General features: G+C 45.0%; 1 protein-coding gene across 3 annotated transcripts in view; it reads left to right on the top strand.

The window, feature by feature from the left end:
* Nucleotides 1-23,854, top strand: part of MAP2K4 (mitogen-activated protein kinase kinase 4) — a 120,260-nt gene that overhangs the window by 87,365 nt on the left and 9,041 nt on the right. For all 3 annotated transcript variants that reach the window (XM_081110265.1, XM_081110264.1, XM_081110266.1), the window contains 3 exons: nt 7,782-7,901; nt 10,392-10,443; nt 14,143-14,270. In XM_081110265.1, coding sequence (XP_080966391.1) covers nt 7,782-7,901; nt 10,392-10,443; nt 14,143-14,270 — 300 coding nt within the window. The remainder of the gene's footprint in view (nt 1-7,781; nt 7,902-10,391; nt 10,444-14,142; nt 14,271-23,854) is intronic.

The following is a 23,854-nucleotide window of genomic DNA, read 5'->3' as shown; positions in this document are numbered from 1 at the left end:
ACTTGTTTTTATTTATTATTTATTATTTATTTATTATTTATTATCCCTCCTAAGTAATACATAGTATTGCGTTATGTATTTTCCAAGTTTACCTAGATGGAATCATCATAGTATTCAAAATTTGTCCCTGCAAATAGAGCTCGCTAATACAGGGTGAGGCAAAATAGGTTTGCAGTTGTGAGTACACGAAATAGAGTTTATTCTTGTGTTATTTATTGTATTATTTCCCCTATGAACAACTGTAAACCTACTTTTGCCCCATCCTGTATAGATTTGGTTAATTTATTTGAACAGCTATGTAATATTCTGATGAATAAATATACCACTTTTTAAAGGTTTAATAATTTTAATGTTGGTAGTTTCTAATTTTTTGCAATTATAAAAGTAAAAATGAACTTCCTTTTGCATGTTTCCTTGACAACTTAGGTTACAGATTCTGTAGAATCCATACCTAGAAATCTAGGTGCTAGGTTAAATGATAATGAAGATCTTCAACTTTAGTGGATGTTGTCGTATTTCTGTTATCCTAACTTATATTCCTACTAGTCAGAATGATAATTTCTCTGTCAGGAATTGAACTCAGTTGTCAACACTGGAGACTCATAGTGGCTTACCTAGTGTGTGGTTTTCATGATTAAGATTGCCTTGTCTCTTACCTAGTGTGTGGTTTTCATGGTTAAGATCGCCTCATGGTCCAAGTTGACTCCTAGAGTACGGCTGTCATGGCCACAGGTGGCAAGAGAAGCAGGGAGAACTAAAAGGGCTGCCCTGGAATCAGCAACCCTTTGCGCTGACATTTCATTGGCCACCCTACTTTACATGGAAGACGGATATGTAGCTCTATCTGGGCACATTGTACAGAACAAAGGGTGGCATGTTGGGTAGGCCAGGTGCATTTGTTGTCACTGGTCTCCTTGCTAGTATCTGGTACTATTAAATGTTTCAGTTTGGGCAGTCAGGTGGCTTTGAAGTGGTATCTCACTTTTAAAATTACATTTACCTAATCACTGGTGAAGTACAGAATTTTTTACTTGTGTGTTCAGGTTTTCTTTTCTGTGACTTGCCTCGTCATATACCTTTGCCATTCTATTAAGTTTTGTCTGTTCATAATAAATTTAGCATATGCTTTATTATCCAGAGTATCCTTTGTTTCTTTACATCCAAATAGATGTTCTTGTCTTATTTTTGAACTTTTGGTATGGTATCCGTTATCATACAAAAATATTCATTATAGTGGAGTTAAAGTTGACAGGTCTAACTCTTTTTGATTTATTCTTTTCACATATGTACGTGTATGGGAAGAAATTTTTTCCCCACCCTGAAGTCTTAGACTTTCAAAACAAAAATGTTTTAAACGTTTGCTTTTTAAAAGTTGCATTTGGGAGTTTTTGTATTTTTGTTTGTGAATAACTTGACGTAATGACCTAATTTAACATTTTTTTATATGGAAGGCTACTGGTCTCAGCAGCATTCATGGAATAGTCCATCCTTTAGTCACTGCTTGCTTTGCTAGCTCTGTCATAAATCAAATTGCCTAGGTGCACGGGTTTTTAATCTGATCCACTGGCATATTTACCCTGCCCCCATATTAATACACCATCTTTTATTGTGAATGCTTTACATAAAGGTCTTTGTCTAGTAGATCAATCGTTTTTAAAAATTGTGTGAGCTATGCTTGGCTCTACTTTTCTACATAAGTTTTAGGATAAGCTTGTCCTGGTGCATGATAATTTTGATTAGAATCTAACTAAATTCTTAGGTTACTTTGGAGGGGAATTTGGCATCTTTAATGATTTGAGGCTTCACATTTGTAAGCATGCTTTTCCTCTGTATTTAGTCAGATTGTTATGTCCTTTAGTAACATTTCATACTTGTTTTTATAAACGTTTTGCTTCTTTTGTTAGATATATTCTTAGGTGCTTTATAGGTTTCCTTTTTATTGTTAGTGGTGTCTCTGTAAACATTTTTCTAAGTGGTTACTGGTGATACATAAGTATGTTACTAGTTTTATCTAGATTTTGTCTTTAGGAACCCTTATCTCGATCATAGGTCAGGCATGAGGGGAAGATTAGTGGTGGACAGTTTTGGAGGTACAGCTGGATCCATAGGTTAGTGACAACATACAAAATAATTTTTTAAAAAAATATATTTTATTGATTTTTTACAGAGAGGAAGGGAGAGGGATAGAGAGTTAGAAACATCGATGAGAGAGAAACATCGACCAGCTGCCTCCTGCACACCCCCCTACTGGGGATGTGCCCGCAACCAAGGTACATCTTTCAGTAAATCCACATTCAGTAATTTCTGCTTTTGTTTTTTGGTCACATGGCCATTTCATCTTTCATGTGAACATGAGAGCTATGCTGCCGTCCCTGGTTTTGAGGCAACTCAGGCCATTCCTTTTTATTTTTTATTTAAATGTTGCCTATTCTCAGTTATGGCCAAAAGGAACTACCAGAAGAAATAAGAAATTTACATTAGGTTATGTGCCTTAGAAACTATAGACATCTTCCTCTCTAATGCTAATTGCTCCTTTGTGCCTGCTCTTCTCATCCTTAGTCCTTCATTTACTTCTTACCTTCACTACCCTGGTTCCCGTATTTTTCTTTCTCTTTTGGTTGCCTTTCTATTTTTCCACCCGTCCCTCTCCTCCCTTTATTTTCTTAGCTACAGTTTTTACCACATGCCAGGCACTTTATTTTGTGTTTTGCATATGTTAGCTCGTTTGATCTTTATCACAGTTCATTGAGGATGGTGGAGTGATCCATTTCCTAGATGAGGAATTGAGGAGCCCAATCTTATATAAGCAGAAAGTGGGAGAGTCTGGGTACTAAGTCAGGCCTGCAGACTCTAATATCAGTGGTCTTTCTGCTTCACTACACTACTGATGTTCAATTCCTTTCTTACTGTTTTTCTAAGTAGATGAGTTAAGTGTAATAAAAATTCTAGTAAATCTATTGAGATGATGTCTTTAGACTAAATTAATTCAAGTGTGTGTTTTGAGTGAAGGGTGTTACTCAATCCTTTGTGAGAGTCATTCTGTAAAAGCACTCAAAATGAAAAGAGAGAGAGAGAGAAGAGACTTAAAAAAAAAGAAATAGAAGCAAAAGTTCATGTCAAGTATGCTTTACCATAAGTATTCTGCGAAGCCCTGGGCTACATGCGTGCTCCAGCAGGTGGTCCTGTTGTGAGAGCGCTGTGCTCACCTGTGTCCTCGAAGCATAGGCCCTTTCTGCTTACAAGGTTGGTGTCCTTGCACTGTAGGTGTTGATAGGAGAAGGGAGTAAAGTACACTGGATTCTATTTATGACTATATCACTAATAGCAGTGTTGTTCTGGGCAAGCCATTGTCCTTTTAGGGGCATTCATCTCTAATCATTGTAGGTCAGGCATGAGGGGAAGATTAGTGGTGGAAAGTTTCGGAGGGTACAGCTGGATCCATAGATTAGTGACAAATACAAAATAATTTTTATTTATTTTTATTTTTTTAAATATATTTTATTGATTTTTTACAGAGAGGAAGGGAGAGGGATAGAGAGTTAGAAACATCAATGAGAGAGAAACATCGATCAGCTGCCTCCTGCACATCCCCTACTGGGGATGTGCCCGCAACCAAGGTACATGCCCTTGACTGGAATCGAACCCTGGACTCTTCAGTCCACAGGCCGACACTCTGTCCGCTGAGCCAAACCTCTCAGGGCCAAAATAATTTTTAGGTAATTTTTTTGTATCATCCTGATAGTTGTTTTCACTCTTACAAGGTACTTTGTAGTACTTGTTCATGTGTGCAAATACTTTTATCTATCCTATCTAATAAAAGAGAAACATGGTAATTAGCGTACGACCGCTACCCTTCCCATTGGCTACTCAGGGCAATATGCAAATTAACTGCCAGCCAAGATGGCGGCCGGCAGCCAGGCAGCTTGAAACTAACATGAGGCTTGCTTGCTTCAGTGACGGAGGACTCCAACATTCCCTGCCTGCCGCTGCAGGCCTCTGAGCTGCAAGCAACTATGTAACAAACATAGAAGCTAAACAAAACCCCAGAAACCTGCTTTAGTCCCCGGCTTCAGCCAGCAGGATCGCAACATTGTTTCAAATACAGAAGGTAAACAAAGGCCAGAAACCTGCTTTCAGCAGCGGAGGCCTAAGAGCTGGAGCCAAGCCTCAAAGCTAAAGCTGGCCCAGAATAAAAAAGAAAAAAGAAAAAAAGGAGCGGTTGGGAGCTTCAGTCACCCGTCAGCCTGAAAACAGCCCTCAGCCCCTCACCCAGACTGGCCAGGCACCCCAGTGGGGACCCCCACCCTGAAGGGTGTGTGACCAGCTGCAAACAGCCATCATCCCCTCATCCAGGCTGGCCAGGCACCCCAGTGGGGACCCCCACCCTGATCCAGGACACCCTTCAGGGCAAACCAGCCGGCCCCCACCCGTGCACCAGGCCTCTATCCTATATAGTAAAAGGGTAATATGCCTCCCAGCACCGGGATCAGCAGAGCTGCGAGGCCTCCCGGCACCAGGATCAGCGTGATAGGGGGCAGCAACCAAACCCCCTGATCGCCCTGTGGCTCTGTGTGTGTGACGGGGCGGGACCACAACCTCCCTATCAGCCCTGCTCTGTTCGTGACAGGGGAAGGCACCCCAACCCCCTGATCAGCCCTGCTCTGTGCCTGATAGGGGGTGCTCCCCAACCCTCTGATTGCCCTGCGGTTCTGTGTGTGTGACGGTGCGGCGCCCCAACACCCCCCCCCCCCCACGGGCCCTGCTCCGTGTGTGATGGGGTAGAGCCATAACCTCCCCATCGGCCCTGCCCTGAGTGTGACAGTGGCGCCGCCCCAACCCCCTGATCGGCCCTGCTCTGTGGGTGATAGAGGGCGACGCCCCAACTGCCCCCCACGGGCCCTGCTCTGTGTGTGACGGGGTGCAGTGCCCCAACCTCCTGCTCCGCCCTGCTCCATGTGTGACAGGGGGCGGTGCCCCAATTCCCCTATTGGCCCTGCTCTGTGAGTGACAGGGGGGAGCTCCCCAACCCCCTGATCGACCCTGCTCTGTGCGTGACAGGGTACGGAGCCCCAATCCCCCTGATGGGCCCTGCTCTGTGAGTGACAGGGGCCAGCATCCCAACCCTCTGATTGGCCCTGCTCTGTGCATGACGGGGTGGCGCCACAACCTGCCCATCGACCCTGCCTTGAGTGTGACAGGGGGCGGTGCCCCAATCCGCCAATCGGCCCTACCCTGAGCGTGACTGAGGGTGGCATCGCAACCTCCCGATCCGCCCTGCTCTGTGCATGACAGGGGCAGCGCCCCAACTCCCCAATCAGCCCTGCTCTGAGCCCGACCAGGGGCTGCACCTAGGGATTGGGCCTGCCCTCTGCCACCTGAGAGCAGAACTAAGCCAGCAGGTCGTTATCTCCCGAGGGGTCCCAGACTGCGAGAGGGCACAGGCCGGGCTGAGGGACCCCCCTCCTCCTTCCCCCGAGTGCACAAATTTTTGTGCACCGGGCCTCTAGTCTACACTAATAAAAGAGAAAAATGGTAATTGGCGTACGGCGATACCCTTTTCATTGGCTAATCTGGGCTATATGCAAATTAACTGCCAACTAAGATTGGCAGTTAACTGCCAACAAGATGGCGGCTAATTTGCATATGTAGGCACAATGCAGGGAGGCGAAAGGGAAAGCAGGAAGAAGCCCCCTGCCACTGATAGTGATCTGAAACCCAGGGGGGAGCCAAGAGCTGGGGGGTAGGCCATGATCCCAGCCATGATCGGGGAATCAGGTGCCTTTTCCGCCCTGGCCAGTGATAGCAGGAAGTAGGGGTGGAGCCAACGATGGGAGCTGGGCACGGTCAAAGCTGGCAGTCCCAGGAGCTAGGGGTCCCTTGCCTGGGCCTAAAGCGAAGCCCACGATCGCGGCGCCCCCCGCTGCCACTGCAGGTCCCCGCTGCCCGGGCCGGACACCTAGGCCAGAGGCAATAGGCCTGGGCAGGGGCGGAGCCTGCAACCGCGGGGAGCTGGGGGTCCCCTGCCCAGGCCTGACACCTCTGCCGGAGGCCTCAGGCCTGGTCAAGGGGCCGATCCGGTGACTGGTGATCCGAGGGTGATGAGGGTCAACTCCTCTGGCCGAGGCATCAGATCTGGGTGAGGGCCGGAGTCGGGGATTGGGGGGATATGATGGTCCCCTTGCCCAGGCCTGAAGCCTGGGTCAGAGGCGTCAGGCTTGGGCGGGGGGTGGAGCAAGCGATCAGAGGGAGATGGGGGTCCCCTGCCCAGTCATGATTCCTGGGCCAGAGGCCTCAGGCCTGGGCCGGGGCCAGAGCCAGTGATCGGGGGGAGATGGGGGTCCCCTGTCCAAGCCTGACACCTCTGGCGGAGGCGTCAGGCCTGGGCAAGGGGCCGATCAGGCGATCGGAGGGTGATGGGGGTCAACGCCTGAGGGCTCCCAGTATGTGAGAGGGGGCAGGCTGGGCTGAGGGACACTCCCCCCCCCCCCCCACACACACCCAGTGCACAAATTTCGTGCACCGGGCCCCTAGTATATATATAAAAACCTAAGTGACCGTCCAGCCGGTAGGGGGCAGGTGCTCAGTGCAGGATCAGAAACCACAGGCATGGAAACATGGAACAGACTGATGAATCTCAGAGGGAAGTGGGGAGAGGGGAGGGCGGGAAGAGATTAACCAAAGATCTTATATGCATCTTAGAGGCCCGGCGCACAGCCTGGCCTGCGCCCTCTCGCAATTTGGGACTTCTCGGGGGATGTCGGAGAGCTGGTTTCAGCCTGATCCCCGCAGGCCAGGCCGAGGTTCCCCACTCGTGCATGGATCCGTGCACCGGGCCTCTAGTAGTGTTATAATCATTGTATTACTTAGGGTCTGCATTTTGCTCATGCATACCTCTCATGAACTGTACCATTTTAAAATAATTAATTTTAGATAATTCCTTTAATGATGTACCATTTCCTCTTGCGGGATAGTTCAGTGGTTTCTAGTTTGTTTTTGTTCTTGTAATTTCTGGACTGTTTCTTTAAGTTAGATCCCAGTCATAATTCTGTCAAAGGGTATAAATACTTTTATTTCTCTTGCTTTATTGTCCAGTTGCCTTCAGACTGTTTTAAAACCCTCTATAATGCTGCCATCAGTTTTTGAACGATTCAGTTTAATTATAGCCAGCATTCATTCATTTAAGGAATGTTCATTGAGCCCCTGTCCTGGTGGAGTGTAGGAAATGTAGATGAAAAACATAATAAAATAAATAAGTTATATTTTATATTAGAAGATGATACAGGTCATTCAAAGAACAGCAAGGCAAGGCAAGGGGTTGCTGAGAGTGGGATGACTTGTAAACTGCTCCAGAGAGCATTTGAGCAATAACTTTTGAGGCATTGGGTTTGCTTTATGTATTTTCGTCTGTCTCTCTTTTATTTTATTTACTTATTTAGAAGTTTTTATAGTATATCAAGGTAACTGTAATCTATTTGTTAGTGAGAATGAACAGTTTTCCACGTTTTCTATTTGTATATTTAATTATGGCAATATTTGAAATTCGTATAAAGCTCAAAAGTTTTCTATGTAAGACTGTTCCTGCCTTTACAAATTGGGCAAATCAGTTTGTGTTTAAGCATGAGGAGAATGTTCTGTCCAGAGCTTTAATAAGGAACCAAAAATTTCTACAAGTTTTTTTTTTAAATGAAGATTGCTTTTTTGTTAATTGTATTTCTGTTTTAAGTGAAGGAAAAATGGTACATAATATGATGTATAAGAGTAACATATTTGTTATTTTATAGGGTGACTGTTGGATCTGTATGGAACTCATGTCTACCTCGTTTGATAAGTTTTACAAATATGTATATAGTGTATTAGATGATGTTATTCCAGAAGAAATTTTAGGCAAAATCACTTTAGCAGTAAGTACCTGGTTTTCAAATTGTTCATTCTCTATGTGCTCATGTAAAGATGCTGCTGGCATTTGAATGCACATGCCCAGATATCCTTCACAGAATTTTAGTGACTTTCCTGGAGGGTCACTGGTAAAGGGACAGAGACTGAACCACTTCTTTGGGGTAATTGACACAATCATAAAGAACTATTTTCAAAATGTGGTCCGTAGTACAGAATCACAATCAACCACAATAGATTGTGCTGTCAGTAAGATTAGAACAAGCAATTTTCTGTTCCCTTTTCCACGGTTGGTTTAACTATTTTTAAGTATGTTCCCTTTTCCACTGTTGGTTTAACTATTTTTAATATGTTTTAAAGATGTATTATCATGCTTATGCCTAAATTAATCAGAATCACAACAGTATCCTTGAAGTCTCTTATTTAAAACTCTTCGTGGTTTAAGAGTTGGGCTATGCAGACTAAACTATTTAAATTTTTGACCAGCAATTTCAGTAACCAGCATTATTGCTTATTTGGTCAATTCACTTTTACCTGAATACCAAAACGAAAAGAGGTACTTTTTTACTTATGTTCTTATAGTCTTGAAAGTGGGGTCATGATTATTTCCTTTCTTGCTTTGAATCTTTTAGTTCAGCCGTGGGCAAACTACGGCCCGCGTGCCGGATCCGGCCTGTTTGAAATGAATAAAACTGAAAAAAAAAAAAAAAAGACCGTACCTTTTTATGTAATGATGTTTACTTTGAATTTATATTAGTTCACACAAACACTCCATCCATGCTTTTGTTCTGGCCCTCCGGTCCAGTTTAAGAACCCATTGTGGCCCTCGAGTCAAAAAGTTTGCCCACCCCTGTTTTAGTTGACAAAGGTTGTTCATAATTATTTTTTCCGAAGATAATTTTCTGTGATAGCGTAAAATTAATAAGATTCTTAGAAACCCCTGAGACTCTGATCACAATCTGGCTTAGTGGATATGTCAACTAAATTTTATAGGAAGCTGTAAGATACCTAGTTGCATTTAATTTCTCTACTCTCCCTTTCCTGCATCCTCAATATCCAGCATAGGTTGTCTGTCCATTGCATTTTATCCTACTTAATCATTAATGTTTAATGTTAGTTTAAACATTAGTTTAAAAATTACAGGTCTCTTGTTAATGTTTTAAGTTATTTAGCTTATTTAATGCTTAAAATTAAACGTTTAATTAGCTAAATGTTAAGATATATAACCTTACATATATTTTATAAAAAGAAGCAGAGTTTTACTAGAAACTTGTTAATTATTCTGACTGGTCTAGGAAATTTTATATTGATCAATTTAGTCATCTGTCTCCAGTATACCATAGCCAATATTATCTTGGAATTTGTTAGTATTCATAGAAACAATAGTAGCATAATGAAAACAGCTAGTGATTACTGAATGTTTATTTATATCAGGCCAGATCTTATGACATTTTATCTTCATAGCAACTCTCTATGGTAAATAGTGTAACTTGTTTACAGATGACAGATCTGAAATATGGAGAGATTGAGCAATTAATTTGCTTTGAAGTTTATATAATTTTAACTGGTAAATGCTTTAAGCCCAGGCAGCCTAATTCCAGAATCTTGTTTTTAACCACTGTACAAGGTGATTATGAAGTTAGAAAACATAGATATAATTATTTTATTGTATAATGAAATATGTGTAGTATATGTATATTAATAAATAATGTATTATGTATTTGCCTATGTTACTAGCCTTGGTGATCACCTTGTATATTAAGCACAACATTTAAAATTACTTTGATTTAAATCTCTCTTTTAAAATTCTTACCTGAGGATATGCTCATTGATTTTTAGAATGAGAGAGAGAGAAACTTTGATGTGAGAGAAACATTGGTCAGTTGCCTTCCTGTTTGCTACCAGACTGGAGATTGAACTCCCAACCTAGGCATGTGCCCTGAATGGGAATCAAACTCGCAACCTTTGGGATGGCGCTCCAACCAATTGAGCCACCCAGCCAGGTTGATTAATCTCTTCTTGCTAATTAATAACTCTATGAACTCGAAAGCCTGACTGTTTGAGACATTAGAGACCCATGGCTCTGCTGCAAAAGTTACTTTGAAGGCTCAGCACCCAATGAGGGTGAATGATTGTGAGAAACTGAGACTTTGGAAGAACTTAACTAAGTCAGGGTTGATAATGGATCCAGCCTGTTGGACTTTTCTTATACCACATATTTCTATTCTTGAAGAGTTTGAAGAAATAAGAAATATTATACAACTTGTTAATGACTTACTAAAAAATTGTAAAGGGTTTTCTTTTTAGCTGTCAGGGCAACTAAGTTTTTAAATTTAAAATCAACATTCAGCATCTTCAGTTAACAAAAATTGCACAGGATGTTGAAACATTAAGCTTACAAGAATGCAATGGGCTATGTGGGCTGTTACTTAAGATAAACTATTGTGCTGTTTGGTTAAAAGGAAATTGTTTATCCTATCTCTGCTTTTTCTCCACAGACTGTGAAAGCACTAAACCACTTAAAGGAAAACTTGAAAATCATTCACAGAGGTGGGTACAGAATTTTTTTTTATAGAACAACTATTCCTTAATAGGGAAAAAATATTGAAAATTACAGTGCCACTTTCAAGCAAAACCTACTATATGTATCCTAAAACTTCACTATTAGAGTTTTTTCCCTTTGGGGCTCTATAAATTTTAGTCTACCTTATTAATATGTTGGGCTTAGTAATTGAAGGAGATTTTGCTGTAAATTCTTATTATTCTTAGTTGAAAAGTTACTATTTGCCGATAGATAATTAGTGTTTCTCTTGTATACTACTAAGGCGTGAAGGTGGTCCCTTGGGCAGTCAAAGGAGAATCAGAGGGTAACTGCCTTGTGTGTTACAGGCACACTACTGTCCCTGTGAAGTGCTGCAATCAGAGATTCCTTTAATTGTAATTGCTGTAAAGCATTTGTGTTTGTGAGAATAGTGATCTTGTCCTTATTAAACACACATTAAAATTTTAAACATTTGATGTAGATCTATTGCATGACAGTGGGAATCCTGGGTTTAATTCAGCACATAGACTAAATAGTTGCTCTGGTATCATGACAGACCTAAGACAATATGTGACAGTATGTGATTCATCCTGATAGTAAATAAGGAGGAAAGTCAAAGGTCATATTCAGAGAAGTGCAAAACCTTGAATTCTAAGTATCATAGTTTCTAGTGGTTAGAGAAATTACTAATTGGGACATTTATTTAAGTAATTTTAGTTTGAGGTTGACCCTGGTCCAGAAATTAGTAAACCTTGAACATCAAAATAATTCATTTATTTTTGCCTACCTGATATTTTTAACATAAAATAATGAATTTGTCTTCATTATTTTATGTTAAAATAATATTAGGTAGGCTCCTAATTTCCTTTTTGGCCTAAAATCATGTAGTATTAGGTCCCTAAACAAAATTATTTTATTCTTCTCATAGTTCATCTTGTTCTTGTTTTGGGGTTTTTCTCTCCCTTTTTGCTGTGTTCTGTAATTATGAGAGTATTAAAGGCCTGGTGCACGAATTCATGCACAGGTGGGGTCCCTCGGCCTGGCCGGCGATAGGGGCCGATTGGGGCCGGCTGGCCCGGGGGAGGGACTGTGGGAGGTTGGCCGGCTGCGGGAGGTTGGCTGTGGGAGCGCACTGACCACCAGGTGGCAGATCCTGCGTTGAGTGTCTGTCCCCTGGTGGTCAGTGCACGTCATAGCCACCGGCCAGTTGTAACGGTTGCTTAGGCTTTTATATATATACTAGAGGCCTGGTGCACAAAAATTTGTGCACTTGGGGGGGAGGGGGGGTCCCTCAGCCCGGCCTGTGCCCTCTCGCAGTCTGGGACCCCTCCCTGGTGGCAGAGGGCAGGCTCAATCCCTAGGTGCAGCCCCTGGTCGGGCTCAGAGCGGGGCTGATTGGGGAGTTGTGGTGCCGCCCCGTCATGCACAGAGCAGTGCGGATCGGGAGGTTGCGATGCCACCCTCAGTCATGCTCAGGGTAGGGCCGATTGGGGGATTGGGGCACCGCCCCCTGTCACACTCAAGGCAGGGCCGATGGGGATGTTGCGGCGCCACCCCCTGTCATGCACAGAGCAGGGCCAATCAGGGGGTTGGGGCATTTCCCCCTGTCACTCACAGAGCAGGGCCCATCAGGGGGGTTGGGGCTCTGTACCCTGTCACGCACAGAGCAGGGCCAATCAGGGGGTTGGGACGCAGCCCCCTGTTCATGCACAGAGCAGGGCCCATCAGGGGGTTGGGGCGCTGCCCTCTATCACCCACAGAGCAGGGCCGATCTGGGGGTTGGGGTGCCGCCACTCTCACACTCAGGGCAGGGCCTATGGGGAGGTAATGGCTCTACCCCGTCACACACAGAGCAGCGCCTGTGGGGGCGGGGGGTGTTGGGGCACCGCACCCTGTCACACACAGAGCAGGGCCGATCAGGGGGTTGGGCGCCTCACCCTGCCACACACAGAGCCACAAGGCGATCAGGGGGTTTGGCTGCTGCCCCCTGTCACGCTGATCCCGGTGCCGGGAGGCCTGGCGGCTCCGCTGATCCCGGTGCTGGGAGGCATATTACCCTTTTACTATACAGGGTATAGGCCTGGTGCACGGGTGGGGGCTGGCTGGTTTGCCCTGAAGCGTGTCCTGGATCAGGGTGGGGGTCCCCACTGGGGTGCCTGGCCAGCCTGGATGAGGGGATGATGGCTGTTTGCAGCTGGTCACACACCCTTCAGGGTGGGGGTCCCCACTGGGGTGCCTGGCCAGTCTGGGTGAGGGGCTGAGGGCTGTTTTCAGGCTGACGGGTGACTGAAGCTCCCAACCGCTCCTTTTTTTCTTTTTTTTTTTTTTTATTCTGGGCCAGCTTTAGCTTTGAGGTTTGGCTCCAACTCTTAGGCCTCTGCTGCTGAAAGTAGGTTTCTGGCCTTTGCTTACAATGTTGCGATCCTGCTGGCTGAAGCCGGGGGACTAAAGCAGGTTTCTGGGGTTTTGTTTAGCTTCTATGTTTGTTACATAGTTGCTTGCAGCTCAGAGGCCTGCAGCGGCAGGCAGGGAATGTTGGAGTCCTCCGTCACTGAAGCAAGCAAGCCTCATGTTAGTTTCAAGCTGCCTGGCTGTCGGCCGCCATCTTGGCTGGCAGTTAATTTGCATATTGCCCTGATTAGCCAATGGGAAGGGTAGTGGTCGTATGCCAATTACCATGTTTCTCTTTTATTAGATAGGATTGCCTTTACCGTAGAGCGATTCAAATACCTTAGGAATACTCAAGGTATCACAGAAAAGCACTAAGGCAGTGCCTGAGGAGGAGTAAGATAAAAGGGAAACTCTTCAGAAATAACTTTTGTTTTCCTATTAGTAAATAAAATGATGAGTTTATAGCAGTCTTTTTATCACTTCAAATTAGTTAGCTTTTTTTTTTTTTTTGCCACAGGTAGAGTGCTTTGATTACAGGTTACAGAAAATTCTGATAATTGGCTTAAACGCTAAGGAAATGCATTATCTGTGGTAATAAAGTCCTGGCACAATTTGGTTAGAGTTCAAGCTCCTTCTTTAGGCTGTGCCCTCCTTACTCTGTTGGCTCCATCCTCAGGGTAGTAACAGCTAAAGCGGTCCCCAGTGTCACATAGTCTTTTGACACATATTGTACAGTAGCTTAGTATACTCTTATAGGTTAAATTCATTCTTTATAGTATGACTGTTAAGTAATGAATTTAAAGCAAATAAATGAATATGTCCCTTGAGGAGAACAAAACAACATAATAGAATGCCTAAATGTATTGTATAGTATTTTTTTTAATACACTTGTAGTTTTTTTGAAAAATATAATTTTATTGATTTCAGAGAGGAAGGAAGAGGGAGAGAGAGCTAGAAATATCCGTGATAAGAGAGAATCATGGATTGGCTGCCTCCTGCAAGTCTCCCACTGGGGATCGAGCCCACAACCCAGGCATGTGCTCTTGACCGGAATCGAGCCTGGGAACTTTCATTTCGCATGCTGACACTCTATCCACTGAGCCAAACTGGCTAGGGCTGTAGTATTTTTTGATACTGAGTTTTTAAGCATCGGTCTTCAGAGAAATTTCATGTTTCTCATCTTCTCATACATCTGAATATTAAGGACTTGATCACTTATGTTGTCTAAGGTTTTTCAGTATTTTTACTTAAAGTACTTTAGAATGTAGCTCATTTGATTGATTACTTTTACACTGAATGGTACCTGTCTCTTTCAGATATCAAACCTTCCAATATCCTTCTGGACAGAAGTGGAAATATTAAACTCTGTGACTTTGGCATCAGCGGACAGCTTGTGGACTCCATTGCCAAGACCAGAGATGCTGGGTGTAGGCCGTACATGGCAGTAAGTGAAAGGCCCAGCCCTTTTAGAAGCCTGACGGTCATTGCAGTGGGAGACCACCTTTGGTGCTGTACTTCTGAGGACTCTGCCATTGGTCGGTCATGCAGTCTCACCAGGCTAGAATCCTTTTCTCTTCCCTCAAGACCAAATTCAGGTTCTAGCTGCTCCATGAAATGTTGCAAAATTGTCCCAGTGAACTCCTGTTTGATTGTCTTACTCTGTTCGTCTTTGGTACTTAGCTTGTGGTCTTCTCTGACTCTACTAATCAACTAGATCGTTAGTGCTCAGCAGGCCGCTTTGTGTTTTTAGCACTCCATTTGTTATCTTGACTGTAATAGGATTGGCTGCTTCCTCCAAGTCCCCCACTGGACATGTTGATAATGTTTCCTGGCCATTAAGTGATACTATTTCCAGCTAGAGAAGAATGGAAAACTCAAGTTCATGGTAGAACTCAGTATATCTATAAATCTGAGGCTTTGTTTTGTATACTGTTGATCTCTTTAGAGGGGGACAAAGCACACTAACAAATGCAAGAAAGATGCCTTGGGTACTTGCCAACCTGGAGTCTCTTTCCCTTCAGGGAGACAGAGCTCCACTATCCTTCTGCACACCTCATCCTCATCTTCTTTTTTTTTTTTAAATTTTTATTGTTGAAAGTATTACATGTCTCCTTTCCCCCCCATTGACCTCTCCAAGCATGCCCCCGCCTGTCACCCTCATCTTATTCCAGGGCTGCATACACTGCAAATTTAGTGTCTGTATTGTAAACATTCTCCTAGTGCGTTGGTGTCTTTGGTTCTTCGGGGACCGGTTTTGCGTCGTTATTAAAGCAGTCCTTCTCATCAGTAGTTTCTGTTTCCGTCTTTAGGACTTTTAAACTTTAGGTTAGCTATGAGCTGAATACAGTTTTTCTCTCCTTTTAATTGTTATCTTCTTTCTTGATTTACACATTTCCAAACCCAGTGCTGTAAGCACTAGAAAAGTAAGTGACATCATAAGCTACATGTTACAACTTTTTTATCTTGCTTGTGGATAGGCAGGCTCAGTGCTACATTTATGTACACTTATTTTAAAAACCTGAATATATTGTATTTTCAGTGTTATTTAAAAGTAAATTTTTTTCTTTTCACTTTTCTCTCAGCCTATAAATAGTTGAATGCACAGGATTACATGCATTTTTTATGTATGTTTTGTTGCTTGTACTTTGGTCATTGCATTTGAAAATGATTGTATTTGGAAATTTTCCATTATTAACCCTATTTTAGAATTTTTGTTTTCAGTACCTTGTTTTTATTCTGTTACATCTTTTTATGTCATCTTTTCCACCAATGTCAGAGGAGTGTGTGTGTGTGTGTGTGTGTGTGTGTGTATGTATGTTAATATGTACAAAAAGATACCTTCATTTAGACTTTGGACTTTGTGGATGGTGACTGTCTAGGCAGAGTCTTGGGGAGACTTGGATGATCTTGCATTCATCATGATAATTAGGGATAAATGCAACAACCAGATCAAAAGCAAGAAAATAAATTAAAATATGGAGTATTTGGGAATTCATATAATTTACACATTTAGCAATCATGCCCTGAGAATTAAGTGTAAACTGTTTGTACTTTTAAGGGCTTGTCTCAGCACTAAGGTTGACTAAGTGTTTTTGCTGTGTAACATTGGTTAAAAATTATATTTGATTTATGTGGATGTTAAAGGTGCAGTTGCAGCCCTGATACAGCTGATACTTGCATTCAGGTAACTTTTAGAAAGAAGTAGACTTTCGGTTTCTGTGTAGAAGTAAGTAAGGTTCAAGGCCTGGGAGGGACAAACTTTTCTCTTCCTGCCGACCTGCTTCAGCTTTGAAGGAAGCAGGCTGGTGGTAAACTCTGCCTCTGATCTTGACTGGACTGAATGAAGCGTTTCTCTCCATTCCAGTCTTCTGAGGCTTGTATGAATGGACAAGAATATAATCAGCATTCATCCTATAAGCCTCTGAGTAACTTGACTTTCTTAATGTATCTTGACAGAAGATACCAGCAATGCATCTTGTCTAGTCTATAGGAATTGTGATTTCTTAGATTATATTTATTATAGAAAGTGTACAAAGTGTAGAGTTTAAACTTAACTTTTCTCATAAACCAGTTGTTAACATCTTGTCACTTCCCTACCTTCTCATCTAGGGAAGTCTGTATTTATTCACATACACATAAACATAGACAGAGGTGGGCAAAAGGATGTTTACAGTTTTGAGTGCATGAAATGCAGAGTTTATTCTTGTATTATTTATTCTTATATTATTTTTTATTCTTGTATTACATATTTTCCATACGAACAACTGCTAACCTACTTTTGCCTACCCCTGTATATGTACATTTAGGGGTGTGTGTGTGTGTGTGTGTGTGTGTTCTGGACCATTTGAAAGGAAGTCACAGATATGATGAATTTCATTCTAGACACTTTAGCACGTCTTCCCAAGAAAAGGGCATTCATCTGTGTAACCACAGTATCATTACCATACCTAAAACATAAGCCTAAAAAGTTAACAAGAATTTCATAGTATCATCTAATATACAGTTTATGGGTCAAAATTCCCAGTTGTCCAAAATAAATGTATGTTATAGCTGTTAGTAAGGATCACATAAAGATACATAATATATTACTTTTAGTTGTTACATTTTTGCATTTTAATCTAAACTGGTCTAGACCATTCTTTTTCTTTTTCTTCCTCATGATTTTGACATTTCTGGGAGTGTTTTTTAAAATGTCTACATCCTGGATTTGTCTGACTGTTCTCATGATTAGTTTCAGACTACATTTTTTTGGTATGGATGCTTCATAGATGAGGTGTACTTTATATTGCATCACATTGCAAGAACATAATGCTAGGTTATTTCACTAATTGCTTTGTTTTTTAAGCACTTGAAACATTTGTAAAATAGAAACTCATATCCTCAAGATGTTTCCTGTTTTTCTTCCCCAAAGGAGTAATTGATAATCTTCATTTTCAAAGGATTCCTTCATCCAGGATCCTCTCACCCTTCCCTCTGGTATCCTCCAACTTGAAGAGGCTTCTAAAAAGTAACTTCAGTTTCTCTATCTTTACCTCTTCTTCTTACAGGATAGAAGCCTGTCCGTGTTAGTTTGTAAGATAGTCTTTCTTTTTTTTTTTTTTTTTTGCAAGGCCAATATCTTTACTTCTACATAGAAGGATGCGCACACATGGTCTGGAAGCATGCACACACCCAGCAGGTGCTCTGCTCGGCTTTATAATCCCTGATGCATGTGACCTGCCCCTCACTCTTGATTAGAGCTCAGGCGCACGGTCTTTCCCAATTGGCTAATTCAACGGGAGGGGTTGACTTTTGCCGTTTCAAGATGGCGGCCCCGGGGGAGCTGCAAGCCATGCGGCCAACTTAGGCTCAGTGACGGTCCATGTGCTGTGTTGTCAGGGATGAATGTGCAGCACTGACCCCAACATTACACATCTTCCTCCTTTTTCTGCCAGAATCAGATCCAAGGCCAACCTGTTCTCCCAGGTCATCCTGCTGCTGGCATCTAGCTGTTCAGCTATCCCTTTAGCTGCGTCTCGAGCATAGTTAACAAGCGTTTGCTGGTTCTAGTAAATATAATTAATCCACCGCATTCTTGTTCACAGTGGCCACCAACACAGGACAGACTCAAACCTGGCAGCAATCTGATTTCTAGCCTTAGACTCCTTGGGACTCCTCCTGGAACCCCAGTGGGATCTGTGTGCATATGGGGATCAAAGGAGCCCCCTGGACTCTCTCCTCTTCCTAGCCTGGCTGTCCATTGGAAAAAGTTTACGATGTGCCAACGTGAAAGGGATAATAGCCAATTGTATCAGAGCACAAGGTCCACTCCAAATGCTGGGCAAGGCCCAAGCCAGGATCCCCGTGACACCACCAGACATCAGCACGGGTACCGACAGTGCAGCATGATGGGCATCCGGATACATTTCTCATGAACTCCAAGCACTGTCCCCGCCCCTTGAGAGGCAGGAGGCATAGTTTATGTCGGAGGACGGACCGGATTGTTTTGGGGGGTCCTTGCTCTTTACCTCTGTTGGATGGGAACAATAGGGCGAGAGTCTTACAGCAAGCGTATCCCCAGGCTGTTTCCTCCTGGTACAAGGCAAGCACACCTTCCATCCTGTTACTGTCTGAGGTTCATTCGAATGGGAATGGGACCACTTGGGCCTCTAGCCTTCCTGCCGCTCTTGCATAACAGTAGCTTTTATTTAGGGTGTGAACAGAATATCTAATCCATTCCACCCAGGCATTCGTTCCCTTGTATCCTACTTCTATTTGCATGGTGGTGGCAGTAGCCTAGGGGATCTTGTCCCGTGACATCTACTCCTATATCTAGTCCTAGCCAATCTTTTGACTAAAGGCTGAAATATCCAAGTCATTTGAGTTATCTGTAATCAGTAACTTAACTGGGTAAGCATGATCCACATTGTATACATTTCTCCAGCCCACATTGTAAGCCCTTGCAATTTGCCAGATTCCTAAAGCAAACAGAGCCCAGTACATGATGGTTATTAAGACAGCTCACAGTTTTTAGCGTCGATTTCAAGGGGATATGTCCTGGTATGGCCGATCAAGTTGAGGTGTGTCTGCCCTTAACCGTGTGTGATGGGTCCAACCTCGCTCTCCAATCTGAACAGCAGTCTCTGTGGAAAGCAAGACAGGTAGAGTCCTCTCCAGGAGGGTTCCAACTTGCTTCGCTTCCAAATCTTGATTAGAACAAACATAGTCTTCTGGTCGATGGCAATGAACCGGAAACTCAAGAGGCCTTCTAACCTGATTGCCGCGGGTCTTGCTTGGGCCCTTCCTGCGTTGCTGGCTGACTCTCGATCCCGAGCTCATAGTCGGCCCAGGGATGATGGCTGTCCCTCCTCACCGAGGCCGCCGCAACTTGGCAGTGGGGCGCACCTCCTCAGGGGAGGGGTCCAGTTTCCCTGTGACGACAAACGGTATCCCAGACTAGCCCACAAATTGTAAGAAATAAGGCGAGCCCCCAAATTCAGGGGTCCTGGTAGAACACAAAACATACTCGGGAGCCAGGCAGCAAGGCAGATATCTTTACTTCTATGTAGAAGGGTGCACACACATGGTCTGGAAACGTGCACACCTGTAAGATAGTCTTAATCAGTAATAGAAATAATGCATTTCATAGCAGTACTTCATGAAATATGTCCATCCATTTACCTGGGTCATTTCTCAAACCCTGACATAACCTTTGTTTAAAATATGTGCAAGCCTATCAGGCATGAAAATCTAATCAAGTTATATCTAATCAATAGTGAGAAATTGTTGATGTGTGTACTTCCTTTGATCTTTGTTCAACAAATTTAAAAGCATTCATTCATTCATTCATATTCTGCTTTCTCTTTTCTTTTGGTTTCTAAAGAACTTAATTCTTCAGGGTATAATTTTCATTTTCCTCTTGTATACAGGCTGAAAAAATGGTATTCACTTTTTTCCCTTTGTTTGACAATTTAGATTTTCAAAATGTCTGGTAAAGAAATTATTTAGCAGCCCAGCCAGTGTGGCTCAGTGGATTGAGTGTCGTCCTGTGCTCCAAGAGGTTACCAGTTTAACCTCTAACCACTGGGCAATGCTGGCCAGGACTCAGCTAGTGTTTTGACAGATTTCTTTTGGGGTTGCGGGGGCCGGGGGTGCAATACCAAGCTCCAAAAATTTTTTTTCATGAAGAAAACAAAGGGGGAAAAAACCAAAACAACTATTCCAGTTTTTGCAGATTGGCTTTGCGTTGAGACTCTCCTTCAGTCCTTAGCCAGGTCGCTTACAAATCTGCCTTAACTTTCACTTTCTACTTGCCCTAAGCCAATAGATCAGCCAGAAGTTAAAGTTGTGGGTCTTTTCTGTCTTTTGTGTCCTGCCCTGGGTATATACTAGTACATGGCTTTCTGAATTTCTCAATATATACAGGTAATTTTGAATAGCCAAATTTCCCAAAGAATCTCTTCGCTTCAATCCTTCAGTTTTCTCCCAGGCTTTCTTTTGTATCTTGTTTTTGTTTTTTGGCTAATCCTGACCCGAGGATATATTTTCCAGTGATTTTTAGAGAGAATGGAAGGGGGAGAGAGAGAGAGAGAGAGAGAGAAAGAAAGAAACATCAATGATGAGAGAGAATCATTGATTGGCTGCCTCCTGTATGCCCCTACTGGGGATCAAGCCCACAACCCAGGCATGTGCCCTTGACCGGAATTGAACCCAGGACTCTTCAGTCCCCAGGCTGACGCTCTATCCAGTAAGCCAAACCAACTAGGGCTTGCCTTTTTTCCTTATATTTGGCCACTTTAATGCATTATTCTTTGTCCATTTTTATTAGAATGTTAATCTTTTATGTTGATATAAAATATATGGAGAATTATGTTACACTAGAGGCCCGGTGCATGACATTTGTGTGCGGGGGGAATCGGGGGTGTCCCTCAGCTCAGCCTGTGCCCTCTCGCAGTCCAGACCCTCAGGGGCCTAAGCTGGCAGTCAGACATTCCTCTTGCAATCTGAGACCCCTTGCTCCTTACTGCCCACCTGCCCACCTGCTCACTGCTCCTTACTGCTCAGCTCTCTGTTCCTTAGTGCTGCTGTGGAGTCGGGAGAGGCTCCCGCCACTGCTACTGTGCTTGCCAGCTTTCTGGCTGAGTGGCGCTCCCCCTGTGGGAGTGTACTGACCACCAGGAGGCAGTTCCTGTGTTGACCGTCTGATCCTGGTGGTCAGTGCACGTCATAGCGACCGGTCATTCTGCTGTTTGGTCAGTATGCATATTAGCCTTTTATTATATAGGATAGTTTTCTCAAAAGTTGTCATTTGTCTTTAAATTTTACATATTTTTGGCTCAATTACAGAAATATAAAATTTTAATGAGATGAGCTTATAAATTGCTAACTTTGAGGTTTCCAGCTCTTGTCATATCTTGAAAGATTTTTGTCATGCCAAGATTAAAAATAGCTTTTGGGGTTATTAGGCAGAAGTCATTTGCATCCCTAATGTACAAAATTTTGCAAGTTTTCATGTAACTTAAGTGTCTGGGCTCATGAATAATAAGTAGCTTACAATGAAAATTTATGCAGCCACAGTACTCATGTTCAAAACAAAATATGTAGGTGTCCAAACTAGTTTTTGACAACAGTAATCCTACCTAATAAAATAGTAATATGCAAATTAACCATCACTCCATCAGAAAGATGGCGGCGGCCATGGAACTGGAGTGAGCAGGAGGCTTGAGTTTCCCTGGCGATGGAGGAAGCCAATCTTCCTGCCTGCCCGGCCCTGAGCTCCGCCCAAGACTACAAAGTTTCAATTATAGAAGATAAATAAATCCCAGATATCTGCTTCCAGCCACTGTGGTTTCTGCTCAAGGAGGGGCTTCAAGCTGGACCAAGGCAACAAAGTTTCAATTATAGAAGTTAAATAAATCCCAGATACCTGCTTCCAGCCCACAGCCGTGGCCAGCCTCAAAACGGCCATCGGCCCCTCACCCAGGCTGGCCAGGCACCACAGTAGGACCCCCCACCCTGAAGGGGCTGTGGCCAGCTTGAAAATGGCCCTTAGCCCCTCACCCAGGCTGGCCACACTCTCATGGGGTGAGGGTCCCCACTGGGGAGCTTGACCAGCCTGCAAACAGCGATCAGCCCCTCACCCAGGCTGGCCAGGCACCCCACTAGGGACCCCAACCCTGAAGGGGCTGTGGCCAGCCTGCAAACAGCCATCAGCCCCTCACCCAGGCTGGCCAGGCACCCCAGCAGGACCCCCCCCCCCCCCAACACCCTGAAGGGGTTGTAGCCAGTCTGAAAACAGCCCTCAACCCCCTCACCCAGGCTGGCCACACTCCCATGGGGTGAGGGTCCCCACTGGGGGGCTTGACCAGCATGCAAACAGCCATCAGCCCCTCACCCAGGCTGGCCAGGCACCCCAGAGGGGACCTCCACCCTGAAGGGGCTGTGGCCAGCCTGAAAACGGCCCTCAGACCCTCACCCAGGCTGGCCAGGCACCCCAGTACAGAACCCCCACCCTGAAGGGGCTGTGGCCAGCCTGAAAACGGCCCTCAGACCCTCACCCAGGCTGGCCAGGCACCCCAGTACAGAACCCCCACCCTGAAGGGGCTGTGGCCAGCCTGCAAACAGACATCAGCCCCTCACCCAGGCTGGCCAGGAACCCCAGCAGGACCCCCCACCCCCAACACCCTGAAGGGGCTGTGACCAGCCTACCAACAGCCATCAGCTCCTCACCCAGGCTGGCCAGGCACCCCAGCAGGGCCCCCCCCACCCCCAACACCCTGAAGGGGCTGTGGCCAGCCTGAAAACAGCCCTCAGCCCCTCACCCAGGATGGCCACACTCCCATGGGGTGAGGGTTCTCACTGGGGGGCTTGACCAGCATGCAAACAGCCATCAGCCCCTCACCCAGGCTGGCCAGGCACCCCAGTGGGGACCTCCACACTGAAGGGGCTGTGACCAGCTTGCAAACAGCCATCAGCCCCTCACCCAGGCTGGCCAGGCACCCCAGTGGGGACCCCCACCCTGAAGGGGGTGTGGTCAACCTGAAAATGGCCCTTAGCCCCTCACCCAGGCTGGCCAGGAACCCCAGTAGGGAACCCCCACCCTGAAGGGGGTGTGTCCAGACTGAAAACAGCCATCAGCCCCTCGTCTAGGCTGGTCAGGCACCCCAGCGGGACCCCCACCCTGATCTGGGACACCCTTCAGGGCAAACCAGCTGGCCCCCACCCATGCACCAGTTCTCTATCCTATATAATAAAAGGGTAATATGCAAATTGACCCTAACAGCATAATGGCTGGAAATGACTGGTCACTATGACACACACTGAAAATGGCCCTCAGCCCCTCACCCACGCTGGCCAGGCACACCAGCAGGACCCCCCACCCCCCACCCTGAAGTGGCTGTGGCCAGCCTGAAAACAGCCCTCAGCCTCTCACCCAGGCTGGCCACACTCCCATGGGGTGAGGGGGCAGACACTTAATGCAGGAGATGCCCCCTGGTGGTCAGTGCACTCCCACAGGGGAAAGCTCTGCTCAGCCGCAAGCCAGGCTGCCAGCTGCCAGCACGGTGGTGGCGGGAGCCTCTCCTGCCTCCTCAGCAGTGCTAAGGATGTCTGGCTGCAGCTTAGGCCTGCTCCCCGCTGGCAAGTGGACATCCCCCGAGGACTCCTGGGCTGCCAGAGGGTTGTCTGACTGCCAGCTTAGGCCCAATCCCCCGGGGAGCGGGCCTAAGCCAGCAGGTGGACATCCCCCGAGGGGTCCCAGACTGCGAGAGGGCACAGGCCGGGCTGAGAGACCACCAACCCCCCCCCCCACCCCCCACCCTGCCACCCACCTCCCAAGTGCACACATTTTTGTGCACCGGGCCTCTAGTAGAATATAATACAGCCACTGGTATGCTTCTCTAGGCACGCCTTTCAACAGCAGTTACTCAGTCTTAGGATCCATGGTCTGCTCTGCCACCGATGTGCGCACGCTCTCTCTATCTCTGTTTCTGTCTCTCGTCTTCTCATCCTTGACACATTGTGTAGATAATGGTCTCTGATTTCACAGAA

Source organism: Myotis nattereri (assembly GCF_964212035.1).
Source record: "Myotis nattereri genome assembly, chromosome: 16".
Lineage (NCBI taxonomy): Eukaryota > Metazoa > Chordata > Mammalia > Chiroptera > Vespertilionidae > Myotis > Myotis nattereri.
This window is presented reverse-complemented; position numbering and strand designations above follow the sequence as displayed.